At 38.7% G+C, this 17,517-nt stretch overlaps 1 protein-coding gene across 4 annotated transcripts in view; it reads right to left on the bottom strand.

Moving 5' to 3' along the window:
• Positions 1-17,517, bottom strand: part of hdac7a (histone deacetylase 7a) — an 84,930-nt gene that overhangs the window by 16,375 nt on the left and 51,038 nt on the right. For all 4 annotated transcript variants that reach the window (XM_028452925.1, XM_028452924.1, XM_028452926.1 and 1 more), the window contains exons 3-11: positions 7,400-7,590; positions 7,175-7,265; positions 4,970-5,087; positions 4,318-4,418; positions 4,103-4,225; positions 3,016-3,125; positions 2,178-2,279; positions 1,928-2,099; positions 736-923 (exon numbers count right to left, since the gene is read on the bottom strand). In XM_028452925.1, the coding sequence (XP_028308726.1) occupies positions 736-923; positions 1,928-2,099; positions 2,178-2,279; positions 3,016-3,125; positions 4,103-4,225; positions 4,318-4,418; positions 4,970-5,087; positions 7,175-7,265; positions 7,400-7,546 (1,152 nt within the window). In that variant the 5' untranslated portion in view covers positions 7,547-7,590. The remainder of the gene's footprint in view (positions 1-735; positions 924-1,927; positions 2,100-2,177; positions 2,280-3,015; positions 3,126-4,102; positions 4,226-4,317; positions 4,419-4,969; positions 5,088-7,174; positions 7,266-7,399; positions 7,591-17,517) is intronic.

The following is a 17,517-nucleotide window of genomic DNA, read 5'->3' as shown; positions in this document are numbered from 1 at the left end:
AAATATAGGACGATTCTGAATTTTAAAATACGTTGACAACCTTAAGCTACACCACTTTTTGTCAGCAGAGGTCTTAAATGTCAGTGACCCTGTGCTGTGTATGTCTGATGCCTGTTTGTGACACAGCACACAGTAAACAGACACAGCACACTCATGTCCTGTCTGTTTTTCTCTGTTTGTGGAGTATCAAGACACTAAAAAAAAGAGTTCCTTACCTTTTTAAAACATTTAACACTGGCACAGGCTTGCTAAGAAGCAGAAAAGGTTTTGAAATAGTTCCAAAAAAACAATCACTGAAGCTGGTATTTTCCATGTTCACAGAAAATGAACAAAAAACTGAAACGGCAAAGCTTTCTAAACCATGTTTATTTCCCCACTCTCTATTTATTTAAAATCTGGCCCAAATATGACAAGAAAATACCACAATTGCATGTTTTGGGATAATATCACACATTTACACTGATTTTTGTCCCAGAAAACCAGGGGCTAAGGGTTGAAGGTAGCATTTGAAATGTAAAACTAATACCAATAGTTGACTATTAACTCTATTTTGGGAAGTTTAATAACCAGAAAAGTCATTTATAGAGGGAAAGACAATAAAAAAAAAACAAAATGGAAAAGTGTAAACTGCGTAACCAAGCATGAATGTCACCTCCTTTAAAATAAAAGCAGTTGTGTTGTACATATTTACTTAAACACAATGTACCTGGTGTGTGTTACTATGTGTATTCTTACCTTGCTCCGGACTGTGTGCTGTTTGAGACTCTCCAGTAGTTGTGTGTTGTGCTGTTGTTGGAGGAGATGTGCGTGTAGGGTTCGTGGGCTTTGGGGGAGAGGTTCAGAGCGGGTTCTGCTCACAGGCTTGTGTGCCTGAGCACCTCCAGGAGAGAGATGCTCTAACTGAGGCGTAAACTGCAGCGGAACTGTGAACACAGACAAACATTATTTCACCTGACCAACAGAAATATTCAGAAATTTGTGAAAAAAAATGAAATACAAACCTGGTTGGGATCTTCAAATCTTTATCCGAAACTTGACCAACACTATATTTAATTTTGTGCTACTTTTTTTCCTGTTTGTATTTGCTTTCTTGTGTTATTTTATTGTGTCTTCAATCACTCCGTAACGATTCAAAAAAGCGTATATCGTATAAAAGCGTAAACCTTTATCCGGTTAGGTTTTATATTAGTGGTTAGGTTTAGAATTTTATATTTTGATAAGCACTATGATATGACTACTGTTGTAATTGGTGCTATACAAATAAAGTTTCAATGAATTGAATTGAAATATTATTATTTTTGTTATTATTATTATAAATGGCCGAAAAAGACAGAGCACATAGGCTACTCCTTTCACAGAGGGGCACACAAAAATGTGATTGTCTGATCTGAGAGCCACTTTATTAACATTCATGTTATTATTTAAAATAATGTACAGGAAAGAACAAAGGGCTTTGACTGTTTTAGTTGTTGTTTTGAGTGGTTTTTTTTTTTGTTTTTGTTTTTTTTTGTGGTTTTGCCTTTTTTTAGAGTAATTTTGTGTTCCGTTAGGTATGTGTTTGAAGTCATTTTGTGTATTGTCGTTGTTGTTCTGTACATTTTTGTGTATATCAGTAGTTTTCCTGTGTGTTTTCACCGCAATTGAGTCTATTATTCTTTAATTTTGGGAATCCTATAGTGTGCTTACTTTTGGGGCTGCAGAAATTTAGACCGGCACAGTCTTTATGTTTGAGTTTAAATATATTAGTTGTGTGAGTGATGTTGAAGTTGTTGTGCGTCTCTTGATGAACCCTAATACCCTGGAAAAAACCTCTGCTAATCCTGTATGGATAGTTGGATACATTTTGTCACCACTAGGAGGCGATCACACCTTTTACGCAACAAAAACGGGGACTTTAAAAAGGGACCTCTGTGTGCGTGTGTCTCACCGGTGAGCAGTGGAGTGTGGACGACACCTGAGGGCTCCAGGATGATAAGAGGCATGTGAGGATTCATCCGCCCGGTTGGATCATCTCTGCTGACAGGGAGGAAAACGGGCGACCCCCCTGCAGTCAGCACAGGCAAGCGACCGACCTTCAGAGCTGACAGCTCTCCCTCAACCTACATGCACAACACAGCAGCTGACTCACACCAGATATCACATAAAAATGAATACAAATGATATTATGAAAACGATACCCTGGTGTTGGCTGGTAGTCCCAGTGTGATAGTGGGCAGAGTGGAAGGGCTTTGGATGGTGAAGTTAGCTAGAGTGCCATCTCTGAGCAGCAGCTTCTGGGCCTGAAAAAGAAAACATTGCATTAAAATGCAAAAATCAATGTTTCATCAAATAATATTTAATCAATCAGCAAAGTATTCTCCTCTATTCACCTCTGGTGCTACAGATGGAATGTCTTCATATCAAAAGGTAAAACAGCAATAATAGTCGGTTCCATCACAGTTAAATGTACCTCAGCATGTATTAGTTGATGAACATGTGCTTGAGTTACTTGCCATCAAAGACCTACCCCTGTTCAAAGCAAAACTAAAGACTCACCTGTTTAGAAGGGCGTTTGATACATAGTTTTGTGGCACTTATTCTAAATGTGATAATGGTCTGTTTTTAATTATATATTATGCCGTTTTTAAATTGTATTTTTTATTGTGTACAGCGCTTTGGTCAACTTTGGTTGTTGTAACGCGCTTTAGAATAAAACTGGACTTGATTTGATTGAAGACCTGTATTGACCTGAAGAATCACAGGTTTATCACCTACAGCAGATGTGATGGAGGTGCTATGCTGTTTGGACTGTGTGTGATTAAATGAATTATGTAGAAAAGACAGACTAACAGTGTCATTACTAAAAACATGTCATTATTGTGCAAAGCAACTACACCTGCAGTGAGAATTTCATTAAGTGCCTGTGGTTAAAATGCATTTTTTGTTTTCATTCAAGTCCAAAGAAGTTGATTTCCCTCAAAGAAACATGTTTGAGCACACACGCACACAGTATGTTTCTATATGTCAGCCTCTTACCTCGTGTGAGAGGCCGCCTGCAGGTGGCAGTAGTCCATTCTCATTGGGCAGACTGTCATTGGGAGAACTACAGCCGGACACTGGAGTGCTGCTGCTGCTCGGGGAGGAGTCTGATGACACATTTACATTGAAAGTTTGTTATATCTTTTTCCGATCCCTTACTTCCTTATCCAAAAACAAAAGTTTAATCACACACTTTGAGCATCAACATATGAGTCACAGTTCCAATAAACAAAGGCACATCATAAGTCAGTGAGTCGCTCTGACATTAACACTTGCACATAAAAGTGCACTATACTACATGTAGTTTTAACCGATGACCACATATGCAGACATGGTTAGATAAATAAATATGAAAACATTTCTCAAAAAGAATCAATAATGGGGTAAAATCGTCACTGAAAAATAGCAATATATTGTGAATCCATATTTTTTCCTATCTTTATTAAGTCTGTAATCATCTGATAATCAGTCCAGACAGAAATCATAGTAAATCAAACCTTTGATTTGAACTTTATATAATTTTTTAAATTCGGCAGGACAGTTTTAGAGGTGGGTAAATTGGCTGTTATATTTAAATCATACAATCCCCAATAGGGAGCTTTTGATTCTGTGAGTCCTTCACTATTTTAAGGCAGGAAATCATCCTCTGGATCTGGCAACAATGGTGCCTATTGAAATCTGTTCAGTTTAATGTAACAGCTGACCTAAAAACATTGTTTAAGAATGATAAAGGCAATCATTTAACCCCAACACATCATGCTGACCTGACATATCTACATGGAGTTCACTCTGCATAATTACTGCTGTTCAATCAATGCATTTGCTTTAGATGGAAACGCTTTCCACAATTTTATACTGATCAGCCAACAAGTCTTTTTTTTCAGTGTACAGAAACAATCACAATCTGACCCAGAACTGGCTGCTTTAGTTGTTGGGCAACTTGGTTGACAACTTTATCCATAGCCAAATATTAAACGTACAGTAAGTAAGTCGTAAATAACCTTCATGAATGTGGCTCTTAGAGGCTTTTCAAATAGGTAACAATGATGCATTTGTGTGTGTGTGTGTGTGTGTGTGTGTTTACCCAGTGTATCAGGCCCTCTGTGTTTTACAGCGGGCGGGGCACTCTCCTTTCTGGTAAGCGGGCTCTTGCGGGTGTTCAGGTGTTTCTTCAGCTTGTGTTTCACCTTCAGGTTGGGCTCAGATGCTGACAAAATGAACACAGCAGGAGAACAATACTTAATGGCGATACGAACATGCTTCCAGACCAATGAATGCTCTTTTTGACTTTGGTTTTACCTGCTCTGCGCAGTGGCGTCCCCTCTGATCCCTCTGAAGGAGGCTGTGATGGAGATGAAACCAAAGGTTGGACTGAGACGTTTGGGTCTGGGCCCAGCTTTCTAAGGATACACAGTAACACAAACATGACAGTTAAGATAGACATTGTGCTTTACACTTTTTATGCAGTCAAAGTCTATATTTCTGTCACGTAAAGATCAGCTTTGCGCTGCATTTTGCTTACATGGCCTGATTTTTCAGAGTAGCATTTTGCTCCCTGCACTATTGTAGGTGTGTTACTAAAAACCAGACGTGGTAAAGACATTTTGAAGCTCAGTCCAGACAGTCCAGTAAAGGGAGTAGAAAACAGACTAAAAAACAAAATAAAATAAAAAACTTTTCCTATTTAAAGAGCAAAAACTTAAAGTGCCACTGCCACGCTGACAATTCATGCCAGCCTAAAACTAGAACCACACACCTAATATACAGTCATCATCATTACACATCACTACACAGTCTACACACCATAGACCGTTTACGGTCCACACACACTACCTTTGCAGACCTGTGGGGGCAGCAACATGCCCGTAATTCATCACTGCACAATGTGATGAATGAACTTTGCTTCTTTCTTTCAATTCGCCTGGTTTCTCCATCTAATTGTCTCACTCACCTGTAAGCCACAGGTGGTGTCGTCAGGGTGTTGGAGTTTGTTCTTTCCAGTGCCTGTTTCTGCTTCTTGAGAATTACTTCCTGGAGTTTCTGCTTGACAAGCGAACTGGCCACTGCGCCTGTCAATCAAAGCACAAACCAATCAATGAAGAATGAGGAGTTACTGCTGGTACGGCGTAACCAAAATGCACAAATGATGTCAGATCAACGAGCTCCACATGGTTGGGATTCAGAAATTAGATATTTTTATCCTCAAAATGTCCCTGTGTCCGTATTAGGACAGTAAAAACTACTGAATGGCTGCAACAAATATGATATGCCTTTATAACAGGGGTTCTTAACTGATCTCACACTGGGACCCACATTTTGCCACGGTCATTAAGTCGTGACTCACTTTTTTTTCTTTTTTTTTTAATGAAAATTCAACCAATTATATTATTTTTTCAAAAATAGTTGTTGAAAACACACACATATATATAATCTATGTATTTTCCCGTGATTCAATCATTTCACAGCATGCCTGTCAAAAAAAGTTTCTTTCAAAATAAAAGACATGTCCATTAAGCAGGCTATTTATTTATTTTTGACCAGCTGTCCGTGACCCACCTAGTACAGGTCCGTGACCCACTTTTGGGTCCCGACCTACCAGTTGAGAATCGCTGCTTTAAATGATACATAGTGTTGATCAAGCCCGTAAACAATGGAGATTGTGCCACTAGAAAACAAAGATCAGATCTTTGTGTGGACTGATGAGGAGAAAGTGTTCCATGAATTGTTATTTGGTTAGGTCCAAGTCAGGAAGCCTCCCATACTGGGTCAGAGTCTCTGTAGACACAGTGACGTCCACATTCTCCAGCCTTGTTCCAACACAGGTGTCGGGCTGGAAGTTGCTGTGCTAACAGCTAGCTCTAAGCAAACAAAGCAATAGTTGCATCCAAAGGAGTTTGGGATCATGTGTGCCTTAGTAATGTTTCACTAAATAAAATTCCCATTTATTAAATCATTTTAGGCATGAGCACAGCTGCTGTAGAGGACAGCCAAATACCAAGCCTGCTGGCCTGGAGCAACTCACATCTGTCCACCATTATTGCCAAGTTAGCAACTGCAAAGAGGACATAACATAATAGTTAATTCCAGACAACGCACCCACCCCGAGTGATTATGTGTAACATTTTCACATCTTTTAGTTCAGTTCGGCAGCCTGTAGAAAAGTACTTCAGGAGAAATAAAAGCTGACTAATAATAATAGCATCCTAAAGCTCAAACAGCAAACGCTGCAGTGCAGCCCTGTCCACCATTGTCTTTTAAATTTATTTATTTATTTATTCAGTTTATTTCCGACATGGTTGCATTCACAGAAGTTTTGTTATTCTTTTCTTTTTCTTTTTTTTTTTATTCATGCCGAAAAAGGAGACGAGAGATGCAGTTTGCTTATCCAAAACCCGTCCCCTGTATATGAACAACTGCCCTCTACGTTGCATGTCCCAGGGCTGAAGGAAATGAAGACAGAAGCTGTTTCTTACAGTTTTCCTTTTCAATTTTCCTTTTCAGGGGTGGAAAACATGTAAAGCTGCCACTAATGGAGCGTTATGTTCAATGACTATTGAATTTTTTTGTTACGGTCATAAAAAAGTGGTTTTCTTGGTTATCTTGACGGATTGCTTGCCAGATACTGGGTTGTATGTGGCCCGCTGACCACCAAAAGAATAGCTGATGTAGATGCATTGAAGCAAAGTTAGTTCTAATTGAGACAGTTGGTCAAAATGCTATAAACAGAAGAAGTAGATTTGGGTTGGTTTTTAAGGTTTTTAGAGTTTAGATACCACATTTTAAACTAAGGACATGGTCGTGTGTGTGTGTTTGTGTGTACGTGCTTGTGTGTCACTCGATGGTAACAGCAGGTGGAGTGATAAAGTCAATATTGGCTCAGGGGCTTTGCATGCCGAGACCTTTGTGTATATTTAAACTCCACTGTTGAAGTTTTGCTTGTCAAGTTTTTTTTTAGCTCCTTTTTCAAGGTAAAACCTCTCTGAAGTTGCTCCGGTAATGTTGCTCAGTGAAGACGGAAAACATCAGCCACAGGGACTTTCCTCTATTATCAGTGCTGCATTATTAAACTTTGAACATTTTAAAGGCATTCAATTGTTTCCTGCAAGGCTCGGTGGAAATACGATTACGTGTGTGCATGTGATGTGTTTGCACTTACTTTGCTGACTCTTGTCTTTGTGTTTTAGCTGCTGCAGCTCCTGTTGTTTCTCATGGTGCTCCTGCTCCCGCCTTCTCTGCTCCATATTAAACTGGCCCACCCACAGCGACACACACACACATATGTTAAAAAACACATACAAATGATCTAATAAATGCATTAAATGAGATACAAAGAGTCAAACAATTTAGGGGGTGAGTTTCTTCTTTCTCTGTAGGTCTTTACCCGGATTTGCTGCTGCAGCTGCTGTTGGGTAAAGGAGGTTCGGGGCTGTGGAGAGAATGGAGTGATGAGTAAAGGTTGGTGCAGCGGTGTGAGGAGCGCCGTATCTGAACAGGGGCGCATCCCCCGCTCTCCCACCCTCAGGTCCATGGGAGAGGAGGTCGGGCACGACTCCGGCACCACCACGGAACAATCTGAGAGAAGACAGAGAGCAGAAAAGTCTACTTAAAAAAGTTTCAGGCGTCACAAAAAGTAAAAACAACAAGCTATCTAACTGCTAGTTAGGGGCCAGGCAGCGTAAAGTGCCAGGGGCCTATTGTTACCCTGCAGGACATAGCACCACGTCTGCAAATAACATGATAATCACTTGCACTTTACGCTAACACTATTTTTCATTTACGCAGTGCACTAATTTTTTTTTTTTTTATCTCAATTTTATTACTGTACATCTTGTTTCTTTCCTGTACCGCTGCTGTGACACACACATTTCAATAAATTTTTATCTTATCTTATGGCATGTTCCTCTTCTTCAGAGGAAATCATAATTTCCATGTGTAAAAAAATCACCCAATTTTGCACAAAGGTCCCATGCAGATTACCTCATCTGATAAAAAAAGGCAAATAGTTCTAAAGGTGGCGCTACAGCAAGCCTCTAAATTTGGAAAATTCACAACAAATCAACCACATGTGCTACAGATTTGCAACTTACACCAAAATGTAGCCCCTATACTGGAGAAAACGTTATATATTTAAACCTATTGCAAATTGTGAAGTCCATCACTCTGTTTTTTTTTTAACAAACTGTAAAACCTTTAACCGAGAGCCGCTCGATGATAGAAAAAACAATAATCACGATTATTTTAGTCATAACTGAAATCACGATTATTCCAGCAATTATTTGTCAACCAAAATGTGATTTATTTTTTGTACAAAAAAAAAACATAAAATATATTCTTTAAACATAAATAAAATCCTTTAAACACTAAAATCAAGTATCTTCACTTTTGCACAAAACAAAACACTTGTTGTACGTGATGTGTCTTTGCTCTAGGTCTTCATCATCAAACCCAAAGTGTTCCCATAGAAGAGAATTTGACTTGCCACTTGTTTACCAAGTGTTTTTGCTGCATTTCTCCTGCCATGTTTCAAGACCACTAGCAACAACTTTCATTGTGTTAGCCTGCAGGCTAGCTTTGGCTTTGAGAGGGGCGGGGCGGAGGGGAGGAGCTTGCATGTGCGTGGACTAACAACTCAAAGTTAGTATTAATAACATGTGTGTGTCAAGCTTTATTATTTGTAGATGTACGAAATAGTGGGTTTGTTTTATTTATTTTATGTATTTATTTATTTTTATTAATCGTTTTTAATCGATTGTTATTTTTGTAATCGTTGGGTGTAATAATCAAAATCGTAATCCAATTATGATGAATTTTCGCTCAATTGACATCAAACTTGCAACTGCACATCTTCAGACAGTCCAACACAAACCATCCACACAGAGTTTTGGGTTAATCAAAAATTGAGCGTACAGTGTATCAAAATGTTTGACCATAAATGGCGAAGTAAGCATACTTGAAAATTCTTGCTTAATACATGTTCAGTGTTCATCATTGTAAATGATGTATGCAAAGTATCAGAATTGTACTTTTATTTAATTTAATTTTTTTTTTTTATTTGCTCTCATGCAAATAATTGGAGTTGATGCAAAAATATTATTTCAAAAATCAGTTTTTCACTTATGGAACCAATAAATCATTGTTAAAAAATATCAACATCTCCATGCTGTCTAAGTGCTTAGTGCAATATGTGTTTTTTTTGTATTTTTTTTTGTCTTAATAACTACATTTTTGACTTCTTTTGCCTGAATTTGCCTGGCCCTGCCCAGTGCTCTTTTAATTCATTTACAGCTTTAATTATGCTTACAGCCTGCAACACATACCAGTTCAACAAGCTATAGATTATCCAATGGATAGAATCTGAATGTCTAAAGACTGTTGCTACAAAAGCATCAAATTATTGATGATTTTAAATTAGGTTTGTCACACAGGTCATAAAAAAGGTACTTTTTTTTATTTTATTTCGAAGAAAAACATGAAAACATCATTGCTTTGGTATGAGTAATCTGACAACCTCCCCAGGGCTCGTTCTTGTTTTCATTTACACTTTCAGTAGTTGACCTTATTCTTTAAACTAAACTATAAAAAGCAGGGGGCGGAGCCTCTGTGTCCTGGTAGAAGGGGCTATAGTTCTTTAGAAATGATACTTATCAAAAACCAACACTCATAACAATCGGTTTTATTTGCATGCAGCACACGCCACCACTCGCTTCCTCTATCGCTCTGTACAAACACATACATATTGTATCAATACACACTCGCACACATTTCCATGGCCTTTGAATGCTGTTGGGGTTATTTGCATTGCGCGGCTGAGTCAATGGGAAAGATTGCCTCATCTGGGCTAAAAACAGGTTTCAGGAAGGGAAAAGCTTGGGAAACACACACGCACACACACACACACACACATGCACACACACGCACACACACACTCATTCACAAGTTCTGTATCCAGCCTTACAGTTGTGAAGGTAAATGTTGCTCGCAGATTAATTGTGATCAGCCATAACATTATGAAAAAGAACAAGCAATGAATGGAACTAAACTTTGTGAAATATTTTAATATATTTTGTTACAAGTTTTGACTTTTGAAAAGTGAAAATGAACCAATCTTTTTAGTCTCGTCGAGACTTTGCATCATACAATAATGCAATAGTCAGCAGCAAACACAAATAGCATGTATAATAACATGTATGTCTACCACCGCTCTCTATGCATATACATAAAGAAGGAAGTCAGTTTGTACTCGGAGGGTCACCGGTTCTAATCTCACCTGGGCCATCACTGTGGAATGTTGAGCGTCTCTTAACCCTAACTGCTCCCTGGGCAGTTAGGGTTATATACTAGATATACTAGCTGCCACTAAATTGTAGCAAAAGTATGTCCAATATAGTATAGTAAAATATAGTAGAACAGATTTATAAAATACAAGCATTGAATATGAAGTCATTAGGTTATTATGACAAAAAACGAAGGCTTATATAATAATGCAAGAATATTAGTATAGTTATATAATAATGTATAGTTATATAGTAATGCAAAAATATTAGTATAGTTTCCGAGTGAAACAAAAAGTGTACATAACTTACAGTAGGGCCCCAGCAAGATATGGTTTGTACCCAGGCCCCAAAATATGGTGGTAGACCCCTGGTTCTAGAGTTTTCCAATCATGGGTCCTGACCCAAACTAGACAGTAAACCTCACATTAATTCAATGAGTTTATTTTACTAAATAAAATGCAATAAAATGTGTTTTTTTCTTTTAATATTAATCAATACAGGTATTTGAGCATTTTTAGGCCGGGCTACCGGACTCACGCCACTCACTTTGTTGTTGTTGCTGTTCTTCTTCTTCTTCTTCTTGTGTACACGAGTTAAAATCGCTACTCCTCTGTTATTCGTGAACGGATGGATGTGTACGCATCGATGCTCGGGGCCCGATTTTCGAGTTGGAAAAAAAAAAAAGAAAGTCGATTTCTCATTTATTTGCGAGTAAAATATTATGACGGTTAGTGGTACCGAATCATCGGCACATACCAATGTAGAAATGGTATAAATGAGGCCCATTACCCCGTACATGTCAAGGGGCACCGGGGGGCCCCATTTTTCAAAGGACTACTCCTCCGTTAGTTCTCGTTAGATCGGAGACGCTCTGAGCCCTTTTTATGTGGCCCGGGGGCCCACCCCCCATTTCCGGTAATTTCCAAATTTATGGGACCATAGTCGTGTGGTATAACATTTCAAAGGTAATTTAACGTAGATTATGATTATGTCTCTCACAATTTGATTAGGGGCCCACCTCCCTTTTTTTTCATTAAAGTAATTTTCTCATTTATTTGTTAGTCAAATATTGCGACAGAATCACTGACACATACCAATATATGAATGAGGCCCATTACTTCGTATGTGCAACGGGGGCGCCAGGGGACCCCTGGGGGCCCCATTTTTTTTAACTTGGTGGAACCGAGTCATTTGACTGAATTCCCGGGACATGAAAACACCCCTGGTCATTGGCTAGCATTAAAAAGCACAGCTCTTGAGCAAGGCATTCCTCGACCACAGAGGGCTTTATCGATCAGAAGTGATCGAATGGAGGTGGCAGCAATAAAGCAATGATGGCATCATGGATGACAAAGGTTCATAAAAGTGAAAAAGTAACTTGGATCAAAGGACAGACCATAATATTCCATAATAAAACCATTGTCACTCTGACCACATGTACACACAACGTGACCTGATGCTCAAATCAAAACGTTACAAACACACAAAGCCAGCCTTGAAACAACTCCACGTCACATCATCTGTACCCTGCAGTGCCCTGCACTCACATGTAGTGAGAAGTGTGAGAAGTGAATGTCACTGACAGAGAGAACTGGCCCAAAGCCAGCAGCTGCACTGGAAATAGGTGAAAGGCCAAAAGCGAGCAACAGCTTTACAGATGGTGGATGTCTAGACCCTGCTTGGTACCTAGCTCACTTACCCCTGGCCCTTTAGTCCTGTGTGTTAGTGTGACGCTGCTGTGAGTGGGTATGTCAGTGGCTGCTTCCTATACTAATAGAAAAAAGGTGCACGGAAACAGGCCAACAATAGTAGTGTGCACACAATTTCTCTGTGCTGGGTATTTCTCAGAAGGAGCTAAGAGCGTCCCTTACAAGGAAACCAATAATACAATCGTACACACATGCACGCACACACGCGCAAATAAATGCACAAACACACACACTGTGAAGAGGATTTGTTGCAATAATACACAGGATGTGATTTATACTAAAACTAAGAAGGTTCACAGACTTCTTTACAATCTCATTCTCAAATACATCAGATATTGAGTTAAAATATATAGACAATAAATAGAAACCTTTTGGTCTTCAGCACAAACTTTTATATTCTCCTGCTCTCGTGCTGCAGACGGGTATCGCTGCTTTACATTAGATGATCATGGGTTTCCAAAATAAACTCTCTCTCTCTCTCTTTCTCTAAGATGTTTAACTTCAAAGTGTTTCTAAGCGTAAGGCTTAAAGTGTACATGTTGCGGCTCACGCACTAAGCATATAAACCACAATGAGAAAAAGACATTAGTTGGAAGTCTTAGGCGGAGTTTTACAAGCCTAGTCCAAAGCAAGAGAGCAGTAAAGCTAAAACAGTGAAAAAGGTGAACAAGACACTATTCCCATGCAGCCAACTGAACTTTATGCACAGAAAACCATGTAGTATTTAAATCACATTTAATCCATCTACGCTCTCTCCTCAGCTCATGTCCTCAGTTCAGTTAAAGGGACTCGCCATTGTTTTTACAAGCTTGACCCAAAATGCTCCAATTGTTCTTATTAAAAGATCTGTTCTGAAAAAAAGTCATACATGGACCCGTACATATATATACATTATTGTTGTCTTTTTAAAGAAGATACTTATTTACAGTTCAAGAGCCAGGGGGTGCCATCATGAATGATGATGATGTCATCCGGGTGAACTACGTCAATACGTATGTTTTTGTCAAGAATACAGCGCCACCTGTCATCCAACAGTTAATTTTTCAGTGGGGGCCACACAAATATGACTGGATCAATGTGATACGTTCTATTATTATTTTGTATAGTTTTATGTCATTTTTGTACATATTTGTTGTGTTTTTGGAGTAATTTTTGTGCATTTTTTGTTGACTTTTTTTGTTATTCTGTGTACATTTCTTGACATTCTGTGTATTTTCATTAGTGGCTTATGCATTTTTCTTGCTGTGTTGTACACTTGTCAGATATGTTTGTGTGTGTATTTCTGTTGTCATTTTTACATTTTGTGTACTTCTGTTGTAGTTTTGTGTATTTATTTTGTAGATTTGTATGTTTTTTTGTAGCCATTTTGTGTTTCTTTCTGTCATTTTGTGTGTTTTTGGGATAATTTACGTTTACTCTGGGGCCCAAACAAAATTGTACAGAGGGCCGCATGTGGTCTTGTAAAAGCCAATTTAAGTTTAGTTTTGTTTTGGTGTGTGTGTGTTTTTTTTCTTAACAATTTGAGATGACTACAGTAATTAGGGCTATATAAATAAAGTTGAATTGTGTGTGTGTGTGTGTGTGTGTGTGTGTGTGTGTGCGTGCGTGCGTGCGTGCGTGCGTGCGTGCGTGCGTGCCTTTCTGGGAAAAATGAGGGTAGGGCAAGGCACTGGCCGTATGAATGAAGAAGCCAGCGGATGAAGTATGAGAAAAGTTTGGTCCATCAAACGGTTGTTGTCTTTTCAGGCAAGATTTACCGTAATCCTCTCCTTCACAACTGATTTCTCTCACAGTCTATTTATACACTTTGGAGTTGTGTACAGCTTGGCAGAACTGGTTGGACTGGTTGGACTAGGATGCACATAAATCACTCTACCCTTTGAATCGAGATGATGTTGACTGTTGAGACGAATCAAATGAAGTCAAAACATTGGAAAGAAACGTGAGAATCGTTAACGCTGAGAAGAAGAAGAAGAAGAAGAAAAAAAAAAAAGAGAAACACAGAAATATGCAGAAGCACAAGACGGTCGAGTCTGTCTGCAATCCTGCACGACCTGCAGACCGGTGGAGTTTTTCTCTGCTCGCTGACAGAGAGCTGAAAGCTGCCACTCTAACAGGCTCTAAGGACAAAGCCAACAATTAGCACCAGCACTTAGGGTCCCGTCACACCTCCAACGGTCCTTACGACACCACTGTCCTCTCTACACACATGCTGGAGTCTCACTTTACCCTTTAGATACAGCGAGCACTAGATGTCATTACCTAAGTTAGAACGATGGGAAATCACTAACATGTGCCAAAATGGAAATGTGAAAAATAGTGGCACTAAATTTCAATCAGTCTGATGTGATATAATGTAATCTTTAAAAACACACAACGAAACCCACATTTTATGTTGTCAAAGTTGGCCCCTCATATTTAAACTTTACTTCACGTTGAATGAAAATGAAAGCATTCGAAATTGTAATAAAACTTTGAAATGCCTACGAGGAATGCATTATATAATTATTATTCCGATAACAAAATGATTATGTTGTTCTTTTTTACCATGATAAATTGACCCGATAGCATAGCCCCACCCCTTTACACTTTGACCCTGCTCAGCCATCACTGCTGTGTGCTAATCTAACCAAATCATATATATGTATAGTGTTCCTTCACAGTCTCAATGAACACAGCACAGTTCTCATCTGCAATGCAGATAAACAGCTCTGTGTTAAATGTACTTTATTAGTTTTTTTGCTTTTTATGAACTTAATTTTAACAGGAACACATCTGTCCTCGTATTCATGAAGCTTCTCACAGTTCCCTCAGTAAGTTCCCAACTTAGCCTAAAAATTCCTAGCAAGGAATCTTGGCTTATAAGTTATTCAGGAAGTTTCTGAGAACAACTCTGGGCAAGGAGTTGACAGAAATGTTAATCTTAGTGAGCAGGTGAAATTAATTTAATTCAGCAAAATTAAATTAATTTGTACACAGCTTAGAATGTTTGAAACTCATTCACATGCCGATTATTATACTGATTTACTTATTGTTGTTAAATGTCCACGTTGGTAATTTCGCCGCGTCATGTATTTGATACTAATGGTGGAGCAGACACAGCTGTCAGTGATTACTGTGATTGCTGGCCCTGCTAATCAATGCATCGTTCCCTCTCCTGTGTGGCACAAGATACGAGTGTGAAGTTACCTGCTGCCATCAAAGCGAGGGCGGCGATTACAGCACACAAGTAAGGGAACGAACAAATCATGCAGCAATACAAGGCTGCTCGTATGTTACGCTGTGTAAGAAAAGTTAGAATCAGAATAGTTTTATTACCTGTCAGAGTTTAAAACAATACAACTTGGTGGATGGTGTGAAAAACTTAAACCGTAATAACAACATAATAATAAATATAAGCCGTAGCGTCTTATTAAATCAATACCGTTAAACATACAGAGAATATGTTGCCGTTTCTGTCTAAGACACTTTTAGGCTTCTTAAAATTCCTCCTCACTACAGTTTTTCACCTCAGAGCTTAAATTCGAGGAATTTAAGAAGATTTTACTAAGAGTCACATCACTAAGAGCTACTTTTAGCCTTAGGATGCTTTGAGAATACAGGCAAATTTCTGTATCTTGTCAATGACTAAAGATAAACTAAATAAAGATTTGTTTTATTTGTTATATTAAAAAGTTTTGTCAAATATTTATTGGTCTCGCCCTGAAAACAACAACAAATAAAAATTCTGCGTTTTTGGTTCGATTGGAGAAAATAAAATCATACCGATGCTTCATTACCTAATACACAATCTCACAGGGAGCTGCTGATCAGTTGTCATACTTGATCAATGAAGGCATTAGGTTTCACCTTATATTTTGTGTTCTGTAACTCATTAACTAAAGAAGGTTGACAGGCAACATCACACATTGTAAGGCATGCATTTGTAAATGTGAAGGAGAGGAAAGTTGATGTTAAACGCAGTATGGTTCTCGCTTCATAAATCTACTTTGAGTTTCCATAAACATCCAGTACTGCAGTACGCGCACATACACGCACGCACCACTCCAATTGCAATAGTACAATAGAAAATCAGTTTTGCACATAATTTAGGCAAATGTGCAGAAACATAATGTACATGTAATATTTGCACATGTAAACAACAAAGTTGACAACACATAGCGGTGTTTGTCTTTTAATATCCGGCTAAGTGAGAACCTCGGTGGCAGCTCACAGCAGGATCTATAATTAGACAGAGAGCTCCACTCCCCTCCAGTCATCTTTTACAGCCTGCCACATCCTCTTTTTTTCTTAACTCCTTCTCTTTCTTCTCGTCCTTCCCACACACTCCCAGTCTGTGTTTGTTGATTTTGTCCGGGCGGTTAGGGAACAGTGGATTTTATCATTTTGACAGTGGCTGGATGATCTTTGGAGACTATATACAGAAACGTCCTCTATCTAGCGTGTTCTTTGCACTGTAGAAAGTAAGCTGCTAAATATGTGCTGACTGGGAAAGCGGTTAGCAATAAATGAAGTGATGAATCATCAAACCTCAAATAACTGGAGAAGAAGCACTTAAAGTCTTGACAAACCTCATCTGTTTCACAAACACAACTTTCCTCCTCTTCTTATACGGAACCATTCTCTAGTTGCCACTCATTGGACTGCAAAGACAAATTTTGCTGCTGTGGTGTCTTCACAAATCATCCCATAAACAACAGGGGACGTTTCCATGGCAACAGGGGGTGGCCAGGGCCTAGCAGGAAGTTGAGTCTATAAAAACACAACAATGAGAGAACTAGAGTGGCTTCCTGTTTAAAAGCATCGTTTGGAGTCCCTTTTTCCTTCCTCCAGAGCTGGTGTTGTGACACTGTTGCCACAGTGTTCCTAAAACCTGCATCAGCATGGGGTGAAAAACAACGCAACAAGCATGCCTGCTGTGACACTAACACTCTGACATCCATTAACAACTCTGATTAATGACTAACACTGGCCCTAAAGGCAGCAGACTGATGTGACCAATACATTCTTACTTACAAAAACAGTCATTTTAGAAAGTGAAACATGGAAAACTACAACGTCAACAATGTGCAACCTCACCCTTTTCAAAGTGCAGGTATTCAAAACTCTTAGCATAGTATCCAGGGTGTATCGAGGAAGCTTAGTTTTCTTTCACTTTTTGCAACAAAATAACAAGATCTTGACACTTGGGGTCATTTCTTACTTTAAGAGTCATTTCCATGATAGTAGGTTCCTCACTGGTAATAAAATAGGAAGAACACATTTCTACGAAACATAACTTCCCTAAAAAATGTACCTGACCTGTAGCGTTAATGTATATGACATAAAATGTGTATACTGTATTATCAATAAACAAATTAGGTGCACATTTCTTTAAAAAAAAAAAAAAAAAAAAAAAAATATTTTAAGGTTTTTGAATGATTTTATACCTTAAAATACAATCCATGGGGAGCTGCCATGTTTGGACTGATAACGTCAAGTATTTGATCCGGTGCAGTGTTTACATGATGTCCTGT

This window comes from Gouania willdenowi, chromosome 7 (genome assembly GCF_900634775.1).
Source record: "Gouania willdenowi chromosome 7, fGouWil2.1, whole genome shotgun sequence".
In the NCBI taxonomy this organism is placed as follows: Eukaryota; Metazoa; Chordata; class Actinopteri; order Blenniiformes; family Gobiesocidae; genus Gouania; species Gouania willdenowi.
This window is presented reverse-complemented; position numbering and strand designations above follow the sequence as displayed.